Genomic DNA, 20,263 nt, shown 5'->3' on the forward strand with positions numbered 1-20,263 from the left:
AGGTCAGTCACTCAGCCAGTGATAGAGGGGAAAAGAGAAATAGGTGTTTTCAGTCTTCAACACTGGTCAGTCCACCATCCCTGGTAAGAGCAGGATGTTCCCAATACACTGTGTGCCTGCCATGATTTCTTTTCCTGTAGTACACAAGCATGGCCCACATTCCTACATGCATCTCTTGTGTTACGATTGCCACCAATTGTCTTGGGTTAATTAAATCCAGTTTTTAAGACCAGTGCCAGGGAATGGAAATTCTTTCCCAAAACAAGTGATTGTATAGGCTTATTCAGTGCATTTCAAATGTCCATACATTTGATTAGTAATATCAAATGGACTCTTTCTGCACCATCGATGGATCTCAAAGGTGATATTTTAACGCACAGGAACTGTATTGATATCATTCTATGACATCTCAGTTTCTTTTTTAGAGCCATTGGTTAGCATTGAAAACAGTTATCTTTTATGATTTAGTTCTTTTCTCACATTCAGCCTTCAGACAACTACTCTAATCTTGCCATGTGAATGTAAGTGTTGTCCAGTCGCTTATGATGAAGGCTGTAAAATGACCTGATGATCACTTTTCGAGCTATTAATCCACACTAAAAAGTGGCTGTCATAGCTGAAGAGCACCACCACTAACCACATCTTCAGGAATCTTATTTAAGGGTCTGAAGAATTTAACTGTATCTGCATTTTTGCACCTGTCTTCAACCATGAGACAGAGATATTCAAACAGCACTATTGCAGGTTCCCAACTCACCCTGAAAGGCAGTGGGAACTAGCTGCTAGCCATTATTTTTTTACTTTAAAAATCTTACTTGATAGCTGTAAGGCATAGTGATGAGGAAGCTTTTCATTGCAGCTTTCTTGGCTATGCTTGTTCTATGAATAAAATGTCCTATTCATGAGGACAAAAAGAATTTGAAAATATTTAAAATAAGTGAATTGAACAAACTGAAATTATCAAAGTCAAACCTCAGAATAGGCTGGGGGATGGGATATAGATAAGAGCTGGAATTGAACTCAACAGAAGATTTGTTTTCTTTTTTCAGCTACTTCATGGCTTTGCAGGAGAGGCATTGAGCAAGTCTAATACAGAAGAAATTTTCCTGGCTTTGAAAGCCCTTGGGAATGTAGGACATCCAGCCAGCATCAAGCACATCAAGAAATTTTTGCCAGGATATGCAGCTGGTGCCTCAGATTTGCCACTCAAGGTCCATGCGACTGCTGTGATGGCCCTGAAAAACATAGGCATGAAAGACCCAAAAATGGTAAGGAAACAAAGCTGCCTCCTTTGCACTTATGATAACCCAACACAAGACTGCTAACTGATGATGGGCAGTGAGGGGAAAGCAAACATTTTTCTTTCAAATATAGCTGTAATATATGGTGGGGTTTTTTTTAATACTTAACCATTCCTTAGTTAGCATGTCTTATCCCTTTTGACATTAACTGCTAGTGTTTCAGACAGCAACAAATATCCCGTTAAAAGGATATATTCATGACCCATGATTGAAGACAAATCAGTATTTCCATTGCAATCATTTATTTTCCAAGAACATTAGAGAGAAGGCTAAGTTATTGACCAAAATGTGTTTAGTGTTACTTCAACTTTGGTATGTGAGAGAACCACAAAACAAGGTTTACAAAGAATTGTCATTTAATACTGAGTGTCACATCTAATTGTAATTCAAGACCAGATTTTATTGTAAATAGATACTAGAGGTTTGCATCCTAATTACAAATTTACAGACATTTTGTGGGTTTAAGTCATAAACAGAACATTTACTAAATGTGACTTTTGTCCCTGAATTAGATAACGATTAGATATCACATACAATGGTTACACAGGCATGCTCTTATCCACCACAGACATCACTTTACAATCATTTTCACCTTAAAGCAATCTGCTTCTAAAAGGAAACGTTGCATTTTCAAGATTTTTTCCCTGATATTGAAATCTTTTATTTTATATAAATCTATTAATACAAAAGTAAAATAAAAGCCTTCATTAACTATTCTACTACTAATCTGTATCAGTTTTTCTATTATACTCATTTTTTTAATATGATTCCCAGTCTGAGTGCACATATTGATCCATAGACAATAGTGTGCCCGGATATGCTTTTAAGCAAAAGAATGAAGAAACAATTTACTAGAGTGCAGGATCTAGATGGGGAAATGCAGGGCAGGAGGAGAGAATAGCAAGGGTAGGAGTTAAGGTATTTGCTGGTGAAGAAAAAAAAGCTAATTTGGTGTTTGAAAACAATACTGTGTCTGTGATTGCCCTTTGGCCTGACTTTCCACTTGTGACCCAGACCACTGTTTAGTTCCATTTTCTATGCATTTTCTTTGAAGAAAATTGATCTGGAGCACTTTAATGACTGTAACTGGATTTTTCATAGTTCAAAAACCGGTTTAATGCCTGGCTTGCAGATAGCTACACACCCATATTTGCATTAAACAGATTTAATACATGGCCTGTCTTTTTTATTGTTTAATTTGAAAATATAATTACATTCAGAAAGAGGTTACTGCATCCTTTTCACCACTTTTAGGTTGGTATTTGACAATCAACATACTCAAATTAATAAAACCAATCAGAGTGTCTCCAAAGTTTGTTGACGTTTTCTGGGTGAGTTTTTTCATTAGAGAGCATGGATGTGCACTGTCCCAGGCAGGACAGGACTGTGCAGAGGGGCTGCCTGAGTGGTGTTACACCATCTACCTCCATTTTGAAGTTGGAGGTCAAAAGCTTCAGTTCAGCTCATGAAAACCGAAAAGGTTCCAGTGCAAAATTAGTCTTGATGCTGAATATGGCTGAGGTCAAACACATTGGTCACAAGTAGTACTGTGGAAATTACATTTTTTGCATAAACTTCTGGTTTTAAGGTGCCTATATGGCATAGAGATTTCTGGTAGTAAACTGGATTTTACTCATTTCATTTTTATTCTATTATTTAGCAGAAAGGGTCCCAGGAGATCAAATGATTAGAAATAAAGCATACTTATGAGTAGGGATAAGTGATCACTGAAACCACTTCTCAGGTATGTAGAGCATCCATGCAATCTCTTTTATCTAGAGCAGTTATGTTACAGATATATTTTGCTGTAGCTTAAAAAGTGATAATAAACTTGATGTAGAAGTTATCCAGTGAAGTTCCTTGGATTTGACTGTGTAGGAAGTCAGACTACATTGCGATAATGCCCCTTCCAGTCCTCAGACTATGAAACCAGGAACACTGTTGCCATAATAATTAAATAATACAATTTTTTACTGTATTAGCAAAAAAGAGATCATTCACCAGTGATTAATGGTTATTAACAAAATGCTCAAACATACTTTAAAGTTGAGTGTATCTATTATTTTCAGGTCCAGGCTATTACCCTTGAGATCTTCCTGAATCACAAAATTCATCCTCGGGTCCGAATGTTAGCTGCAGTGGTTTTGCTTGAAACCAAGCCAGGTCTTCCAATAGTGACAACACTAGCTGATGCTGTGCTGAAGGAACCTAGTTTGCAAGTGGCAAGTTTCATCTACTCTTACCTGAGGGCCCTGGGTAGAAGCACAGCTCCGGATCTTCAAGTGATGTAAGGAAAATCTGAATCCCTTCCCTAGATAAAAAACTTGTTGCAAACTAATTAGGGTGTTAATGTGCTCACCAAATTTTTTCAGGGCTTCTGCCTGCAGAATGGCTATCAGAGTATTAAGTCCAAAATTTGACAGATCTGGATATCTGTTCAGCAAGGTTTTCCGCTTCAGTATGTTTAAAGGTAAGATTCAGAAGATTTTATAGAGAAATATATACAGACCAACGTGTGAAAAAAATCATACAGTATGAGAACCCAATTCTGCTAGCCAGCTGGTTAGCTTCATATTGTTCCTCCATATTCTCCTATGTTCAATGAAAAAAAAAAAAAAAAAAGAAAAATCTCAGGCTCTCCTTTTTGGAAAGTGTTTAAGTCCCTGTGTGTTTTGCATTGTACACTGCCAGCATGAAATTACCAGAGGGCTTGTGGGGCTCTAACCCTCCATTTTCATTAGCCAGTGAGGAACATGCTCCTGTATCAAATACCATAGTCTCAGTGGTGCTTAACAATTTCATACCATTGTTCAGCACCAAACAAACAGAAGGGACCTAAATTACTGCTGAAGTGGATTAATTTCTACCAGTTCTGAACACCTACAACTCTTGCTGAATTCAAATGTGATGCTAAATACTCTTCACCCTGACAGTAGTACCCAGTAAAACAGCAAACTGTGAAAACTTTCAGATGTGACAATTCATTGCACCCATAAGCAGCTAACTAAGGCTTATTGTCTAAAGATTTTTTTGTACCTTCTTACCAGGAATCTTTACTGGAATGAGCAGATCCATGCATGGGATGTGAAGGATAGCCAGTTACATCAATGGGAGTCGTACATAAAAATGTAGTCAGAGCAGGGAGGACCAGATGAGAAAACAGGTCTCGCTGGGTGAAATTATTGCTATTTCTATTTTCCATGTATATTATTTTTCTCAGTAGATATTTTTCAAGCAACTCCCCTATGTAAATGGCCATGGCAACCTCTATGATTTGGCATATGTAACTGGCAGACTAGGGAGATTATATCTACAGTCTCCTTACACATGCTGTTTATCTAGGAGGACTTGGATGTTTTTAGCATTTTTGATATTCACTGGTACATGTAAAGTTTCTTTTCAAAGTAATCAATAGAAAAAGAGATTCTGAAACATCTGAAATCCACAGTGCTAAGTGTACAAGTACTTTTGCCTTCTATTTGGAGTGCTGGAGTGGTCTGAACGACTTTTGTAGATGTTATTTTTGCCCTGCCCCTGTTTCATGTTTTTTACATGACCATTTATTCTGCTCTATAATAAAAATAAATGTAATATATACCACAAAACCACAGTAATATATGACACACATGCTTGCTGCTTCAGAGATGGAGACAGAGAGTGCCCAAAGAAATAAAGTCACTAATATGGGCTGTGTGAACGTTTGTAGCATTTAAAATGCATTCAGGGAGAGATGCATTTTCCATTAATATACAGATATGTGTTTCTAGTTTTAGGTACTCATTTTCTCCTCTTATTTTTGCTTTTAAAATGAAGGTATCTGAATTTTCTCACAATGAGAAAGAAGGGTGTAGTACACATGAGGGTAGCTGGCAGAGGGCTATGTGAAATGGATTGCTTCATTCTGGTTGTATCCTGGAAATGCAGCACATCAGTGAATTCCTGTTACTTGGTGAATACCACTGTCAGAAATCTGGCTACAATGCATATGTAATATTTAAACCTCTCATCCTGAAGAATAAGGAATCAAGATCCTTTTCTCACAGATGTTAACCTTAGACTTGGGTAACTCAGCTAAATTAAGTTAATCCGCTATTAGACTGGCGTGGGAGGATGATCCATCCTCCAGCTTTCTGATTTGATTTGTCACCACTAGCCACAGGTGAAATGTGTTTTAGTGAGTCCATTCTGGAGGAATTACCATAGTGACAACTGTAATGCAGTACCTATTTCCTTGCTAAAAACAAAAATGTGCCCTCAGCATCACAGATCTTTGTGGTGCTAGATGCTGAATTTTTAATGGCAGGCAATAATGTCAGCTGAATCTATCTCTAATCTGGAACCTGTCACACATGGCTCTACACACTGCTACTGAAATCAAAGGTATGACCCAGGTTCTGCTCAGTGTGAGGATTCTCAATATGCACAGATTCATATAATTAAATATGCGTACTAATGTTCATAGTTACCAAAGACTGCTTTCTTTGATCACCAATTTTTCATTACCCTCTTCCTTGGGGCAAGACATTTAGTCAGATACATGCAGGTGCTATCACACTCTCACAGTGAAGTGGCTACAGTGCATCATCTGACTGTGTCAGTAGAATTTTCCACTGGTAAATATTTTCTTAGAGCATTAATACTGTGTAATGCCTGAGGTATGGAAAATATCGCTGCTCTCTTCAAGTCAATGAATTCTGTATAATCACTTAATCATTTATGAGCAATGCTTATTAAGTATCAATAAGTACCATGGGGTTTTTTAACTAACAGGTTTTGTGAGTTAGAACACCAAAAAAGAGCCTTAACAAATTCACTAGAAGTACCATGCCTCATTCAACTGTCCAGTTCATGTAACACATACATTCTGGCTAAACTCACTCAGAAGAAAACTAGTCTTCACATTTCCAAGTCTTTGGGCAGCTTATTAGTAATGCCCCAGTGCAGCCTCACCTTGCTTTTTATTTTCTATAAGATCGGCATTAAAATGTGATCTTTTGTCATCTTTCCTTGCTATCTGCTGAAGGTTCTCCACTGATTTCTCTGCCGCCAATGGGATTGCATAAATACCTGTATTTTGATTGTAGGGGCTGCTACTGAACCATGTATGTTGTAGGTAGATAGTGGCTAGCACTTTGAGTACCACAGGAGCTTCATACAGCAAAACAGTGAAGGTAATGTAGTGAAATGCCAGTTCATATGGACTTAGTAGAATAACTGAATTGTTTTTCCAACAGACTGTCTCTCAAATACATGGAAAGTTGGAATCTGTCCTGAGAAATTAGAAATCAAAATTAGTCCCAACAATCTGATACAGAACAACTTAGCATGAGGAGTAAACAAGGATAAAGGACCATCCAGATCCCTGTCTGCATGCACAGATTCAGAAGAGAATTGTCAGGTGTTGTCTCACAAGTGAGATGGTATTCAAAACACAGAGAGTGGCACTAGAGAAGTAATATGGGCATGAGAATTCATAACACCCCACATTTGTGAGCCAAGCAATAATATTTTCTTTAATTTTTGGCTAAATAATTTATGAGAATTTAGGCACTTCTTTTCTGAAAAGAGGTCAAAGACTCCCTCTCATAATGTTTGAAAATATATTTCCTACAATTTATCAATTATTTCTGTACAGACACTAAAATTATTGTTCTGGATCTTCCAGGGCTGTACTGGATTTCCAAAGCTGATCTCTGGTGGTGCAGGGATTTAATCAGTATATGGTGCCTACATCTAACATGAGGATAGCAAAAATTTAATATATGGAGTCCTGAAATACTTCCCTGTCCTCCAACTAGTGTAGGAAGATAAGACAGAGGAGGGCTGGAAGAAAGGAAACACGACAGGGATGACTACATATCATGTTGGCCTTCTTCCTCTTGAAACCTAAGGAAATTTAGAAAACACTTGGGATTACTTTAACTCAGACAACAGGACTGTATAGACCTGTGCCAAGGTCAGGAAGAATGCATGATTCTGATCTGCACTGATTATCTGTATCTATGGACACTATAGATGATAAATTTAAAATATAGAAAATAAATAGACACAAATCATTCTTGCTTGAAGTTCACTGAGTAGTTAACATTTACTTAACAATTAGTGCATTTCATGTAAGGAGTTACAGCATTTGGCACTAGATAGATTAAATTGCCTCTGAGTCATTTGAGAGACAGATCTACACCTCACCATCTGTCCTTATAGGACATCTATATCACTTTCCCTAAGCTATTAACAAAGGATGGAAAATCTGTTTTCATTTCTGATCCCCTTTGTCAAGTTTCCCTAAATGATATCTCATAAAAGCACTTAATATGCTGAAGTTACAGAATTTGACCGGATGTAAATGATATAGCAGAAGCAATTGAAAAAATAGCATAACAAACATGTAATGATCAGGGAGCTTGTAATTTTGCCCATTAATTGTTCAAAAATGCAAAATATTCTGTTTATGACTTTTATAACATCAGTTTTATAACTGCGTTTTCTGGTCTTTCTCATATCGTGCTATATCAGTTGAATTATGCAATTAGTAAATTGATACAATCTGCATACTGTGGCTTTAAAAACTAACTGTGCCTTGCTTTATTGCCTATTTCTCTTCAGAGTTCCTTATGAGTGGACTGGCAGCTAAATATTTGGTATTGAATAATGCAGGCGGCTTAATTCCAGCGATAGCAATGTCCCAGCTGCGGACACATTTCCTTGGAAAAGTGGCTGATCCCTTGGAGGTAATTGGGTCTACCTGCAGTTTCCCCTCTCCTCCCTTCTTACAATCATCATACAATTGTCATTTACACTTTACTTCTTCACACAGGTGGGAATAATGGTTGAAGGACTGCAGGAGATGTTTGCTAAAGGTTACGCTCCTGACGAGGACTGGAAGACTGACTATGACTTCAAGGAAATCCTGAAAACAGTAAATTCTCAGGGAAAAGAAAATCTCTAAGCTATTTCTTCCCCAAATGTTACGAAGAATCAGACTTTCTTCCTCTTCTCATGCAGCTCTCTGACTGGAAGGCATTCTCCAGTGACAAACCTTTTGCATCAGGCTACTTCAAGATGTTTGGCCAAGAGTTGTTCTTTGGTGGACTTGATAAAAATGCCATCCAAAATGCATTGCAGGTATGATTTTGAAAACACCACCACCCAAGTATCAAAAGCTTTAAAATACTGTTTCTTTCACACATTCTCTCCCTTTTTTTTTTAACTTTTTATTTCAGGAGGGTTTTTTGTCTTTAGTATTAATCAAGGCAAATAAGGTCAAGCTTTGATCAGGATTAGCTATAATCATTGCTGGCAGACTTTTCCCTGAGGCATAGTTTATGACATGGATCATGATATTCAAGTTCTGCTTATTTAGACAAGTTGAACTGCAATTGCAGGCATGGTTTGGACCTGACGAAAAAATCCATTCAATAAGAAGAATAATCAGTAGCCTTCAAAGTGGTGTAGGAAGGCAATGGACCAAGGCTTTACTGTCCTCTGAGATTCGTCATATCGTGCCCACTTGCACTGGGTTCCCGACAGAGACCAGCTTCTATTACTCTTCTATCACAAAAGTGGCAGGAAATGGTAATGTATTTCAAGACTTGAACAATATAAACATGCTTGTCAGGATTGTGGGGGATCTTTAACACTTTTTTTGCTTTCTTTGTAATAGTTCAAGCACAGATTACACCTTCTCCGAAGTCTGATTTCAGATTGCCTGAGTTATTAAATGCCAACATTAGGGTGCGATCCAAAATGAGTCTGAGGTAAATATTTAATATAAAATAAAAGAGTGATATTTCCAAGTGACAGAGGCCATAAAAATTAAACAGCTGTTTGCTATCTGAACATAATTTCACCCTCATTCTACCTTTTCAGCATGGCTAAGGAGATGACCTTTGTAATGGGGATCAATACACACATAATTCAGGCAGGGCTAGAAGCACACACCAAAATGGATGCTCATGTACCTGTGAATGTTGTTGCCACTGTCTATATGAAGGAAAAAAATATCAAAATTGAAATTCCACCATGTAAAGATGAGACTAACATAATTACTGTAAGGTAAGACATAGCACTTATTATCTTTCTATGTACCAATGCAGTCTTTCCAAACAGAAATTTGTTTAGAGATCTTCTTTTTGACTGACAGCTTGAGTAACTGGCAATGATTGGTGTAGTTTATTTTAAATGAAGTGACATGTACTAAAGCTTTGCTTGAAAATATGCATGGTCTTCAATTGAAAATTTTTAGGACCATTTCTCAGTTATTGAGACCTATAAGCTATTTGAAACACAAATGGCACAAAATTTCTATCCCAATACATACATATGTAGGAGACACTAGGTAAGATATAAACCGGCTGAATCCTATCAGTTATAACAGATAACCCATATATATTTACATTTGATGCCTTGAAGCATAGAAGATTTGATGTTTCTTGTGTTTTTAGCTTGTTTCTCTGTGGCTGCCGTTTGGTTTTCTTACCTGTTAGGTCTACTTGATTTATTATCAGTGTATGCAATTACAATACACTCTGGAAAACTGCTGTAGCCAGATGCCAAACAAATGAAAACAGATGGAAATACAAGCACAAAGAGAGGGAGGAAACAGAAAGAGTATGTCCAAGGAATCAAAGCAGCAGACCAAAGCTTAGAAATCCTTCATACACACACATGAAAAAAAATACTGAGAAAGACAAGCCAAAAATTCATCACAAAGGAAAAAGCATCAATGACAACAAAAATCATCTATTATACAATCCGTAGAAATGTTAACAAGTTTCTGCTCTAGGAATACAGCCATAACAAAAGAGCTCAGTTGCCTGATCCAGCTGCAATTAGCATTCATGGCTGCTGGCCCAGAGAAGCTCTGCAGGTCTTCTCAGTTTAGCCACCAGTTAGACTAATCATTATTCTCTCTTGCCCTTCAATGGTCACAGATGATCCTAGTAGGCATTTGCCATCACATCTTTCTCTGTAAGATGATTACTCCATTCCATCAGATGTCATCGTAGTCAGCTGCTTCGTGCAGAGGAAGGAGTGTTTTGGCAGTTCATAGAGCTAAAGTTAGCTGCATGTAAACTGCTGGGGTACCACAGCCCAAAAGTTTTGTTCAGTTTCTTGGGAAGACCAGGACAGTCTGCTCCCAAGGTCATCAGGGATAGCAGGAACCGGCTCTCACTGTTGGATAAGGTGAGATGGATATTAATGAACTCAATAAGGATGCTCAACTGCAATGAAAATATTGAACACTGATATGGAGTTTAGAGCCTCAAGCAGAGCTACAAATGTTAGCAGAAGTGTCCATCCTGCAAAGCAAAATTAAAAATACTTTGAATCCTTTGACTTAAGAGGAAATCACATCAGACACAAAAAGTGTTAAATGCATTGCCAGAAGGCATAAAGCAAGTCAGTATCAGACACGAGGGATGACAGTAGAGGAGTCCATGAGTTCCAGCCCAAGCCCTGCCCTAGATCCTGCAGCATTATCATTTATAAAGTGAAGTAGTCATTTGGAAATAGCTCTGTAATGCCAAGTATATGAGAAAGCTAATACTTACTAGCTAACTTTTAGTACCATCAATTTTTCTCCAAAAAGCATTCCCATTCACTGTTACAAAACAAATGGTCAGTGGAAACCACACAGAGCAATGAAACAACAAGTATAAGTGAAGGCAAAGCAACAACTAGAGAAAGTAACACTGAACCACATCACTGAGGATGTCAAAGACCAAGTAAAGTAAAATCTTAAAAGTATGAGGAGAAACAAGGAGTCATGACAGAGAGAGAAAGGGCACATATATATTCTATAGAGAATGAGTCAAAAATTTTAGTTTAACATAGACTTCCTCTTCCTTTTGCATAGATCCACCAAAGACTAAAGAACCTATTAAATTCAATATTTAAGAGATATTCTGACATCTTCCCTTGTTAGCTTTAAAATACCCATTTAAGAAAATGGTTCTAGAAAGCTATTGCTCTTTCATTTGTTTGTGAGCTCTGTTCAAAATATTTTAGTATTGGGTACTTTGTCTTAATGGTCGGTAGGTTACCTTCTATAGTACCATGTCATTAAAGTCAGGATGAGATATTATTTCCCCCTTCATCTCTCACATCCAGATGCAGTCAGTCTTCAACAGCATTAAGTTCAGTTATATCCTACACACCATACAGGTTATAACCTGTCAAAGCTGTGGGATTTATATAAATTTTCAGGAGCCGAAGAAGAACTCAGGTGAGCAATCGCAGACTCTAAAGAAAAAAATAATGAAAACTTCAGTGATAGAGAGATTGCATTCCCAAGACAAATCCACACATTATGGACTTGACTTTCTCTATAGCAAAAGTCAGAGCAAAATAATTAATCATACCATGGAGAGAATATATGGCATGTGTTTCAATTCAATCTTATCGAAGTTAAATTTAATTTAAATAATAGTTATTTTTAAGGGTCTTTTAATATAATTATTTAGTATACTACAGATGGCTACTTAAACATACTTTTAAGCAAAATTTACAAGAAGAAGTAAAAATCAAATAAATTTCAGGGAAAATTAGAGCCCTGTGATTAAAGTATACATATGGAGAGCTGCCAGAGAATGCACTTTGCAAATATATCATATATTCATAATGACAGGCTACTGAAGGATATACATAATCTTGAATAGAGCCTGTATCATAGGGCTTTTTTTCTTGTTCTAACTGTAGGATAGCAGAAATTGCTTCACATGGGCATCTTATTTAAAAGATGAATTATGAAAATTACAACGCTATGTACAAGACATATACAGCATGTGTAGCAGAAAATGCAGAAGAGCTAGCGTATGCTGAGCTCGCGAGGCAGCACAGTGTGTTTGGGGACAGAGAATGGAAATGACTGGCGCTCCAAGTCTCTGTTTTTATAACACCTTTGCACTGAGGTCAGAAGGATGATACGTAGGAAAGGCAGAAATTTTCATTTCACTGCAGCAGAAAGAGAGCTAAAGATCTGGTTGGAGGATTGTCTCTTGCTTCTCATTTATTTAGATACGATGTCATGCTGTGCTTTAAAACCTGCGAAAATAGTTTTTCATTTATTTTTTTGTTTTAAACAGACGTTGAGCTCTTCTATCCCCATGTTAGGGAGGTATGTAAGGCCACGCTCATTGAAACATCAGTGGGGCCAACACAGCTGAATTACTTGTCCCTTACCCCTGCAGTGAATTTGGCTTATACTATAGCACAGCTTCTTCTCTCATCCAAAAAAATACACTAATACATATTGGAAAATCTCCTTTTTATTTTTTCTCCCTTGTGTGGGATCAGAGAGAACAGATTCTTTCATACCATAGCTTTAGGCCTTCTTTGTGACTGTTTTTCTTGTTAAAGCACCAGAGCTGGCTCTTGTAGCCTATTTTTACTGTTCTGTGTGATTCTGCAGACATTGACATGTGTCACCTGTGATGCAGCTACATTTGTTGGCTCTCTGTGCTCAACAGGGAGGAATCGATCTTCCACTTTCATTAGGTGGCAGGAGTAGACTATTGGCATAAAAAATACTAAAAAAAAAAAATTGGAAAAGAAACCCCAGGGCTTTCTGCTTGGAGACCCAACCTGCAGTTCAGTGGTCATTTGAATTATTGAATGGGATTAAAATAAAAGCCATTTCCCTTTTTGTCCCTTTACCCAGATGAGCCATCTGAAATGCAAGTTGATTTGTATTTTCTTTTATCCCCTCAGCTTGTTAAGGAGAATATTTTATTTCAGATTCCATTCTTCAAGGTTCTCCTATCACCCAGCGTGGAGCATTGCTGTCATGTCCTTATCTAAAATATAGAGAGATGGAAAAGAAAACAAAGCCCACAGGTGACACACGTTTTATTGAGGTGTTCCACATGAAGAGCAATTGTGTGCTTTACAGTGCACGCAGCACGGTAGGAGCCTTCAAGAGGAAGAGAGGGCTATCAAATGAATACAAATTCATCTCTCAAATAGGTTAGATTGGAATTGCTCAGGCTAGTACAGTGTGGACCGTATTAAAATAGAGACCATTTTGTAGACCATCTTTCCATTCACTGTCACAAAGGCCACCTCCATTGGTAGACCACAAAAGCCCCAGGACAAGCAGATCAACTTCGTACTTGAGAAACAGCACATGGGGAATTTTGAGCTGGATGTTAGCACAGATAAATAGCTAAGGAAGAGTTATCACAATGTCACTAGCTGAGGGAAATACGTTTTCATCTCTCAAAAGTTTTCAGCATTCAAGTTATTTCTCTGACCCAAAACAAAACTCACACTTATCACAACACTGTAACAACTTCCATGAAGAACATGGTGTATGGAGCCAGGGGGCAGTCAGAATATTTAGTTGTGAGTCTCAGTCTCATGCTGCACCTTATGTTGCTCATCCTGGATCCTGACTAATACTCTTAGAGTCCATAACACTGGAAACAATGTACTGAACACATTTATGTAAATAGGTTCTAAGCTTTCCTACACACCTCTCTATGATGTCTTGACAAGCCATGAGTACTAGTGTATTTAGATCGAGCTGGAGACCCTTACTTTGATGATTTCAGGCCCCTTTCTTTTAATTCTGTTTTAACAAAAGTTGCACAGGAAACATCATTCAGCAGCCACCAGTCCCTAGTTATGGCAGTATTTTCCCAAATATAATGTCAAAGGAAATGAGAATAAAGTTTAGCAGTGTATACACAGTTGATGAGTTAAAAAATTTAGAAGTCCAAGATCAAAATAAGAGACTCAAAAATTTAATAATGTATTCCACACCCAGGCTTCAAAGTAAGTGGGCTGTTCTTCAAGGTGTTAGGAATATGGAGATCCCATCAACTGCAATACTTGGAACCTGTACATGTGATTCTAAGAGCCCAACTGAGCTATCTGCCCCTGTGATTCGTCCATGTCTTTATTCACTCTTAGCAGTCCTTGAAAATACAACTAACAGGAAAGATGCTGTAAATATCTTAAAGCAGTTTGCAAGGTATAATACTTGTTGCTGAGTATGTGTTACAAGGCATTATTCAGGTCTTTTCTTCAGCAGTGCTTTATCAATACAGATTTCCTCTAATGTTTATTCTGCAGGTCCAAGACATTTGCTGTTACACGAAATATTGGGGATCTGACTGCTAGTAAGATGATTCCAGTTCTTCTACCTGAAGCAGTGCCTGACATAATGAAGATGTCCTTCAATTCAGAGTCTACATCAGGAGAGACTGATAACAGGGTAAATGATGTAGTATCTGACTATTCTTCTTTGGGCTTTTAATCAGTGGGAGACCATTTCTTTTCTCCATATGAAAATGTACAATTCATCTCTGACCAATACTGCTTAGCTCAAAATAAGTCAGGTTCAATCTAATAGCACAAATAGCCCTATAGTAACAGTATTTTAAAATCTGGAGTGTAATACATCAGACTTGCAACACTTTTTCAAAAGCAAAAGCATCTTTGGTAATTAATTTTACACTGCCATCTACAGGATAGGCCCACAATCTTTAAAATATTTTGCAACCATTATGCAAGCATCACATTCCTGGGGCAGCCACAAATATTCCACGACATGCTCCGTTGCTCAGCTTGTAGAGCCAAATTTAATGCTTATAAGCATCATGATTCAAGGATGGATGGCAGTTTGTGTGTCAAGTCAAATGACGCCCTGAGCTACATTTTTCTGTAAAAGACAGTACAGGCTTTCTATGATGGGCAGCATTGTGAAGGCATCACCATGACAAGTCATTCAATGAAAGAGTGACAGAGGTAAGGAATACACTGTCCTGTTCTGATTTCATTGTTGTCCTGCAACTCTGAAGGGTTTTCAGATAAAATAAGAGTCAAACAGAGGATGAGTACAGCACTTCCCTATGTAGAAGTCAATAGGCAAATATACTGTCAGTGAGAGTATCCCAGAACAAGAAAAGTTCTGCTGCTTTGTGCCTCTGTGCTGCCATTCCTGAAAACTCTACACTCCATGTTTATTCTTAAATGAACAGCAACTGAAAAATGACACTAACTGGAACATTTCCCACTATCTTTAGAATTTCCTTTCGAAAGAAAGCATTAAAATTCCAGTTTTTCGAGAGGATTCATACTAGTTTGGAATCTTATGAGACAGGATAAACTGAGTAAAAAATTAATTGCAAACCTGTATTATATGTGAAATTGAAAGCTTATGATTATGTCTTTAGCTATTTGCTTCACTGCTTCAGGAAATCGTAGTTTTCATTTCATGGATTTTATTCTAATTTTAATTAATCTTAATTTGTCCTTCTGCAAGCATTGCTTATCACATGTAAATTATACAGTTTTGAGTGGAAATTTCTAATATCTGATATGCTTTGACCATCTAGTTGATACAGGCTCACATTCATATCAGACCTCAACTGAGACAGAATTTTCATGGACATAGGTGAAGGTTCTGTTGTTTGACCCCATCAAAAATCAAAGGAAAGAACTCCAGTCAGTCTAGAGCACATTTAGATTTATGAAGAACTTGTTAACACTGTCTACTACTCCAGGAAAACAAAATTAAATATTTAGAATTAATTTGTAATATAATTTTCCCTTCTTCTAGCCTGAAGCTCTTTTTACACTAATAGTCTAGTCAAACCACTCAGTTGATAATTTTGTCCAGTTAAAAAACGAGTTGTCCTATGTCACAGCCTTGCTATCTCAAATAAACTGGTTAATTGCTCCTGAAGAATACATGTAACTATTTACTGAAGCAGGACTCATAACATGCAAGTATTCCTCTTACTGTTGTCCAGTATAATTTGACATGTGTATTATCTAATAGGACAGACAGTCTGCAGATGTTTCATCAGGAAAACCCTTTTACTTTGGACACTCTTCTTCCCAAAAAGAGCCATTTATTCAGTCCATGTGCTCCAATGCAAGTACATTTGGGATTCAAGTGTGCATTGAGAGGAAAAGCGTACAAGCAGCATTTATCAAAAACGTGCCTCTCTATTACCTAGTTGGAGAGCACACCTTTAAAATGAGCTTCAAACCAGGTAAATACAACTGTGTACAAAAAAAGAAAGTAATGGATGGGTGGGTAAGGGTGTATGTATATACACATACATGCTTGTACATGTACATACATATCTTTTGTATCTCAAGTACCACTAAAACTACCATTAGACCTACCAGCCCTGCCAGTATTAGCAACAGACTATGCTTGTAGCAGGAATCCAATTCTCTCTCACTTGTCTGAGCAGCAATTTCCCAGCTCTCCCAGCAATGCCTCTCAGCCTGCCCAGCATCAAGCAGAGCTGACTGATCTGTGCCTGCAGAGTGTGTCTGATGCATCCTGAATCATTGGATTTGGGATGCGAGCACAGAGCAATTGGATGTGGACAACAGATCTGATGCAGTGTCCTGTAGCTACACTCTAAAAACCCAGACTCTTAAAGAGAATTATGGATTAACCCTGCCAGGACCTATTCCTTAATCTCTTAATCCATGGTCATAAGAAGTAAAAGCACAGCAGGCCACTGAGTCTAGGTCTCCTAATCATCAAACTAATGACCTAACCATTGGTCCATTCTTTACAATTCAAGAGTTGAGCCTCAGTTCCTCTCTGATGCCTAATTTGCTATCCCATACTGTTATCTAGTTAATCAGTCCAAATGACTTGACTTATATCTGCTGATCATTCTATTTATTGACTTGAAAAGAATCTAGTATCATGCTAATATTTTAAAATTTGGTTATTGCCAGCATATGTTCTAGCTATTACAGAAATTTTTTAATTAAGTTACTCAATACCAAAAATAATCGATAAACATTTACATTTTCATTTGAGGAAGAATTGCTAAATAAATTATAGCAAAAAATGGCTTATTCTATTATTCAGTTGCTAATACTAACAGTAATACTAATTGTTGTGCAATTTCAGTTTACACAGAGATACCTATTGAAAAAATACAAGTCACAATTCAAGCAGGAGACCAAGCTCCTAGGAAAATGGTACGTTTAGTAACATTTGAAGATCCAGAGGCACAAGTATCTCCCCGTAGAAAAGCAGTTAAAAGAGTGAAGAAGATCCTTGATGATACTGATGACCAGGTACTGCTGTAAAAATCCACCTCTAGATTTGTGAGAGACATTACAAAAAGCTTAGTTTTTTATACTTCTTTTACTAAGTATCGTCCTTTGTTTAGATAATATACAAAAATTGGAAAATAAAGACAGGCTTTTGAGTACACGAGTCTTTCTGCAGGTCTTTTCTTTGCATTCATCTCTTCTGCAGGTGAAGGCCATTAGAAAGAGTAGGTTGGTTTTGAAGGTTTTTCTGAAAATCTTTTGTAAGGCACAAAATAGCTGTTGTGTGCCCAAAAGGTAGTCTGTTCTTTCAAGCTACTGCAACTGTAGCTAAAAGGTATGACGCTTACCTACACAACTTGCCATGAGATAGTCACAGCTACAGCATTGTCATTACCAACAATCGTTACATGTAATTGTATGATCAACAACTTCTACACATGTTCATTTTCACGAAAGGGTTTGGGGTATTGTTTTACTCATGCATGGTTTTAACACATTATTATGAATTTGCCTTATTGTGATGTATTGAAAGAATGCTATCAGATGTACATCTTGTCTTCTAAGGCAGCAGAGAGATTCATAGCTTTCTGTGTCTGATTTTACTTACAGCCTTCTGCAGGAACACAGAAAAATAATTTTGTTTTTCCAATGGTACCATTGACTAGGGGACAAGAAAATCCAGAAGCTCATCATCCAGTGCCAGCAGCACCAGTGGAAGTGCCGAGAGTACAGCAAGCAGTCCCTCCAGCAGCGACTCTGACAACAGAGCATCACAGGGAGGCACCCAGATAAATATGAAAACAAGACAGTCCAAAGCTGAAGGAAAGAAATTCTACCCTTTTGGGGACAGCAGCGGTAGCAGCAGCAGCAGTAGTGGTAGCAGCAGCTGTAGTGGTAGCAGCAGCAGTAGGAGTGGTAGTAGTAGCAGCAAAAGCAGTAGTAGTAGTAATAGAAAAAGCAGTGGTAGTAACAGCAGCAGTAGCAGCAAAAGCAGTAGTAGTAGTAGCAATAGCAGCAAAAGCAGTAGAAGCAGTAGCAGCAGTAGCAAAAGCAGTAGCAGTAGGAGCAACAGCAGTAGCAGCAGCAAGGACAGCAGTAGTAGTAGTAGTAGCAGTAGCAGGAGTAGCAGCAGCAAGGGCGGCAGCGGCAGCAGAAGCAGTAGTAGCAGAAGCAGTAGTAGCAGCAGCAAAGGCAGCATCAGTAGCATCACAGGTAGCAGTAACAGCAGCAGTAGCAAAGCATCTGGTATAAAGCATAAGGCTAATAAGCAGTCCAAGACCACACCATTTCCATATGCCAGCACTGCTGAAGGAGAGAGAAGTGTCCGTGAGCAGAATCATAAAACACAGAGTAGCAGCAGAAGCACCAGCAGTGGCACCCGCAGCAGCAGTGAAAGCACTGGTGCTTCCTATCACCGCAGCAAATATAAGAGTCAAGCTGAGACAAAACGTGTCAAGTCCCAATTTAACAGTCACAGTAGTCATATTTCTACAGAACAGGTAAAATTTTCTATTGCTTTTCCTTCTGCTAGGAGGCAACTCTTACTGAGCTGTAAGTAATAACTTCTTTTGGAATTTTGCAGGAATATCACCTTCCAAAAGTATACCAGCTGTGCTTCAAGTCTGCTCACAGCCATTGGGTAGGTCCGAAATTCAAGTGCACATTCCACATGGTGGTTACAGCTGATATGATCAAGCATATTACTGCTTGATTTAGCTTATTTCACTTGAGTATTCCATATTGTACAATAACAACATTGACAATGGCCAAAATAAGCAGATTTTTTACTAAAATACTGCATATTAATCTACACCTTTCTGTTGTGGCAGCACTAGCAATCCTCAAATTTGGGTCAGGACACCTTTGGGCTAGATGTTGTGCAATGCAACCAAAGCTAAGTTAACAAAAAACATGGGGGAATTATAAAACAGCAGGTTCTTCCACTGGGAATAGCTGTGTCTACAGTACTTAGGCAATCATGACAAAATCATCAGGTATGTGGATTGTATCAGAAACCAGATTCAATATGCATTACCGCACAGTGGTATTTTAGGTATATATTAGAAGGATGATAGGGTAGTGACTTTTATAGGTGTTACCTGTAAAGTTATTATGTATCCTGTTTGTGAAAGAGGAAGATGATTTATGTTTGGTTTTTTTTTTTTTTTAATTAAATTGTATTCTCTTTTTTATTTCTAAAAAATTTGGATATATTTGACCACTTGTCAAGTTTTATTTTTGCTAACATTAGACCTGGACTATGTGATGTTGCCATTTGCCATCACTGTGTATGCAGCCTTCCTACCAGCAGAGAGGTCCAGGTGCATCCAAGGCACATTCCTACCCAACATATTTCACTTATGCATATGATAAAAAAAATAACACTCTACACATCTTAAGTGTGTCTGTTATCTACAGAGGGAGGCTGATAGCTACGATTTTGCTGTCTACACTGTAAAACTAGAGGCCATGTCAGAGTTTTTTAACCTATTTTTGTTTCGTAGCATCCAGATCATAAAATATCAAGCAGCTCATTGTCATCTTCTGCTGAGTCGGGAAGCAGCCGCCGTAACAGCAGCAGCAGTGGCAACAGCAGCACGAGCGGTCGCCCGAGTGGCACCAGCAGCAGCAGCAGCAGCCACCACCATGGAGAAAACAGTGGACACAGCTCAAGCAGGAGCCCTGTAATCAGAGGAGTCAGCAGCCAGCACAGCCAGGGTTCCAGCGTGACACGCGAGGTACTGCTGTCTGTGCCGTACACACGAGCAGGCAGGCTTTGCTGGCCGCGGAGCGGGAACTGTAGCTGCAGTGGCACTCTCACCAGCTGAGGGGGCGAAGCTCAGGAAGTACTCCCAAGTCAAGTTTGTAAATTGAAAGGCAAAGCCCACTGAGCTATTTCCCCCCATGAAAATATTTTTCCA

The 20,263-nt window shown here is 38.2% G+C and overlaps 1 protein-coding gene across 1 annotated transcript in view; it reads left to right on the forward strand.

Annotated features, from left to right (window-relative positions):
- LOC104357743 (vitellogenin-1) overlaps window positions 1-20,263 on the forward strand; it is a 42,972-nt gene that overhangs the window by 11,691 nt on the left and 11,018 nt on the right. Inside the window, exons 11-26 of the mRNA XM_033000618.2 lie at window positions 1,050-1,268; window positions 3,371-3,588; window positions 3,674-3,771; window positions 7,908-8,032; window positions 8,119-8,220; window positions 8,307-8,426; window positions 8,687-8,876; window positions 8,965-9,058; window positions 9,171-9,356; window positions 14,379-14,520; window positions 16,090-16,306; window positions 17,194-17,363; window positions 18,008-18,464; window positions 18,555-18,841; window positions 18,925-18,981; window positions 19,847-20,080. Of these exons, the coding sequence (XP_032856509.2) occupies window positions 1,050-1,268; window positions 3,371-3,588; window positions 3,674-3,771; window positions 7,908-8,032; window positions 8,119-8,220; window positions 8,307-8,426; window positions 8,687-8,876; window positions 8,965-9,058; window positions 9,171-9,356; window positions 14,379-14,520; window positions 16,090-16,306; window positions 17,194-17,363; window positions 18,008-18,464; window positions 18,555-18,841; window positions 18,925-18,981; window positions 19,847-20,080 (2,916 nt within the window). The remainder of the gene's footprint in view (window positions 1-1,049; window positions 1,269-3,370; window positions 3,589-3,673; window positions 3,772-7,907; window positions 8,033-8,118; window positions 8,221-8,306; window positions 8,427-8,686; window positions 8,877-8,964; window positions 9,059-9,170; window positions 9,357-14,378; window positions 14,521-16,089; window positions 16,307-17,193; window positions 17,364-18,007; window positions 18,465-18,554; window positions 18,842-18,924; window positions 18,982-19,846; window positions 20,081-20,263) is intronic.

Source organism: Tyto alba, unplaced genomic scaffold, assembly GCF_018691265.1.
Source record: "Tyto alba isolate M040663 unplaced genomic scaffold, T.alba_DEE_v4.0 Super-Scaffold_1000006, whole genome shotgun sequence".
Classification (NCBI taxonomy): domain Eukaryota; kingdom Metazoa; phylum Chordata; class Aves; order Strigiformes; family Tytonidae; genus Tyto; species Tyto alba.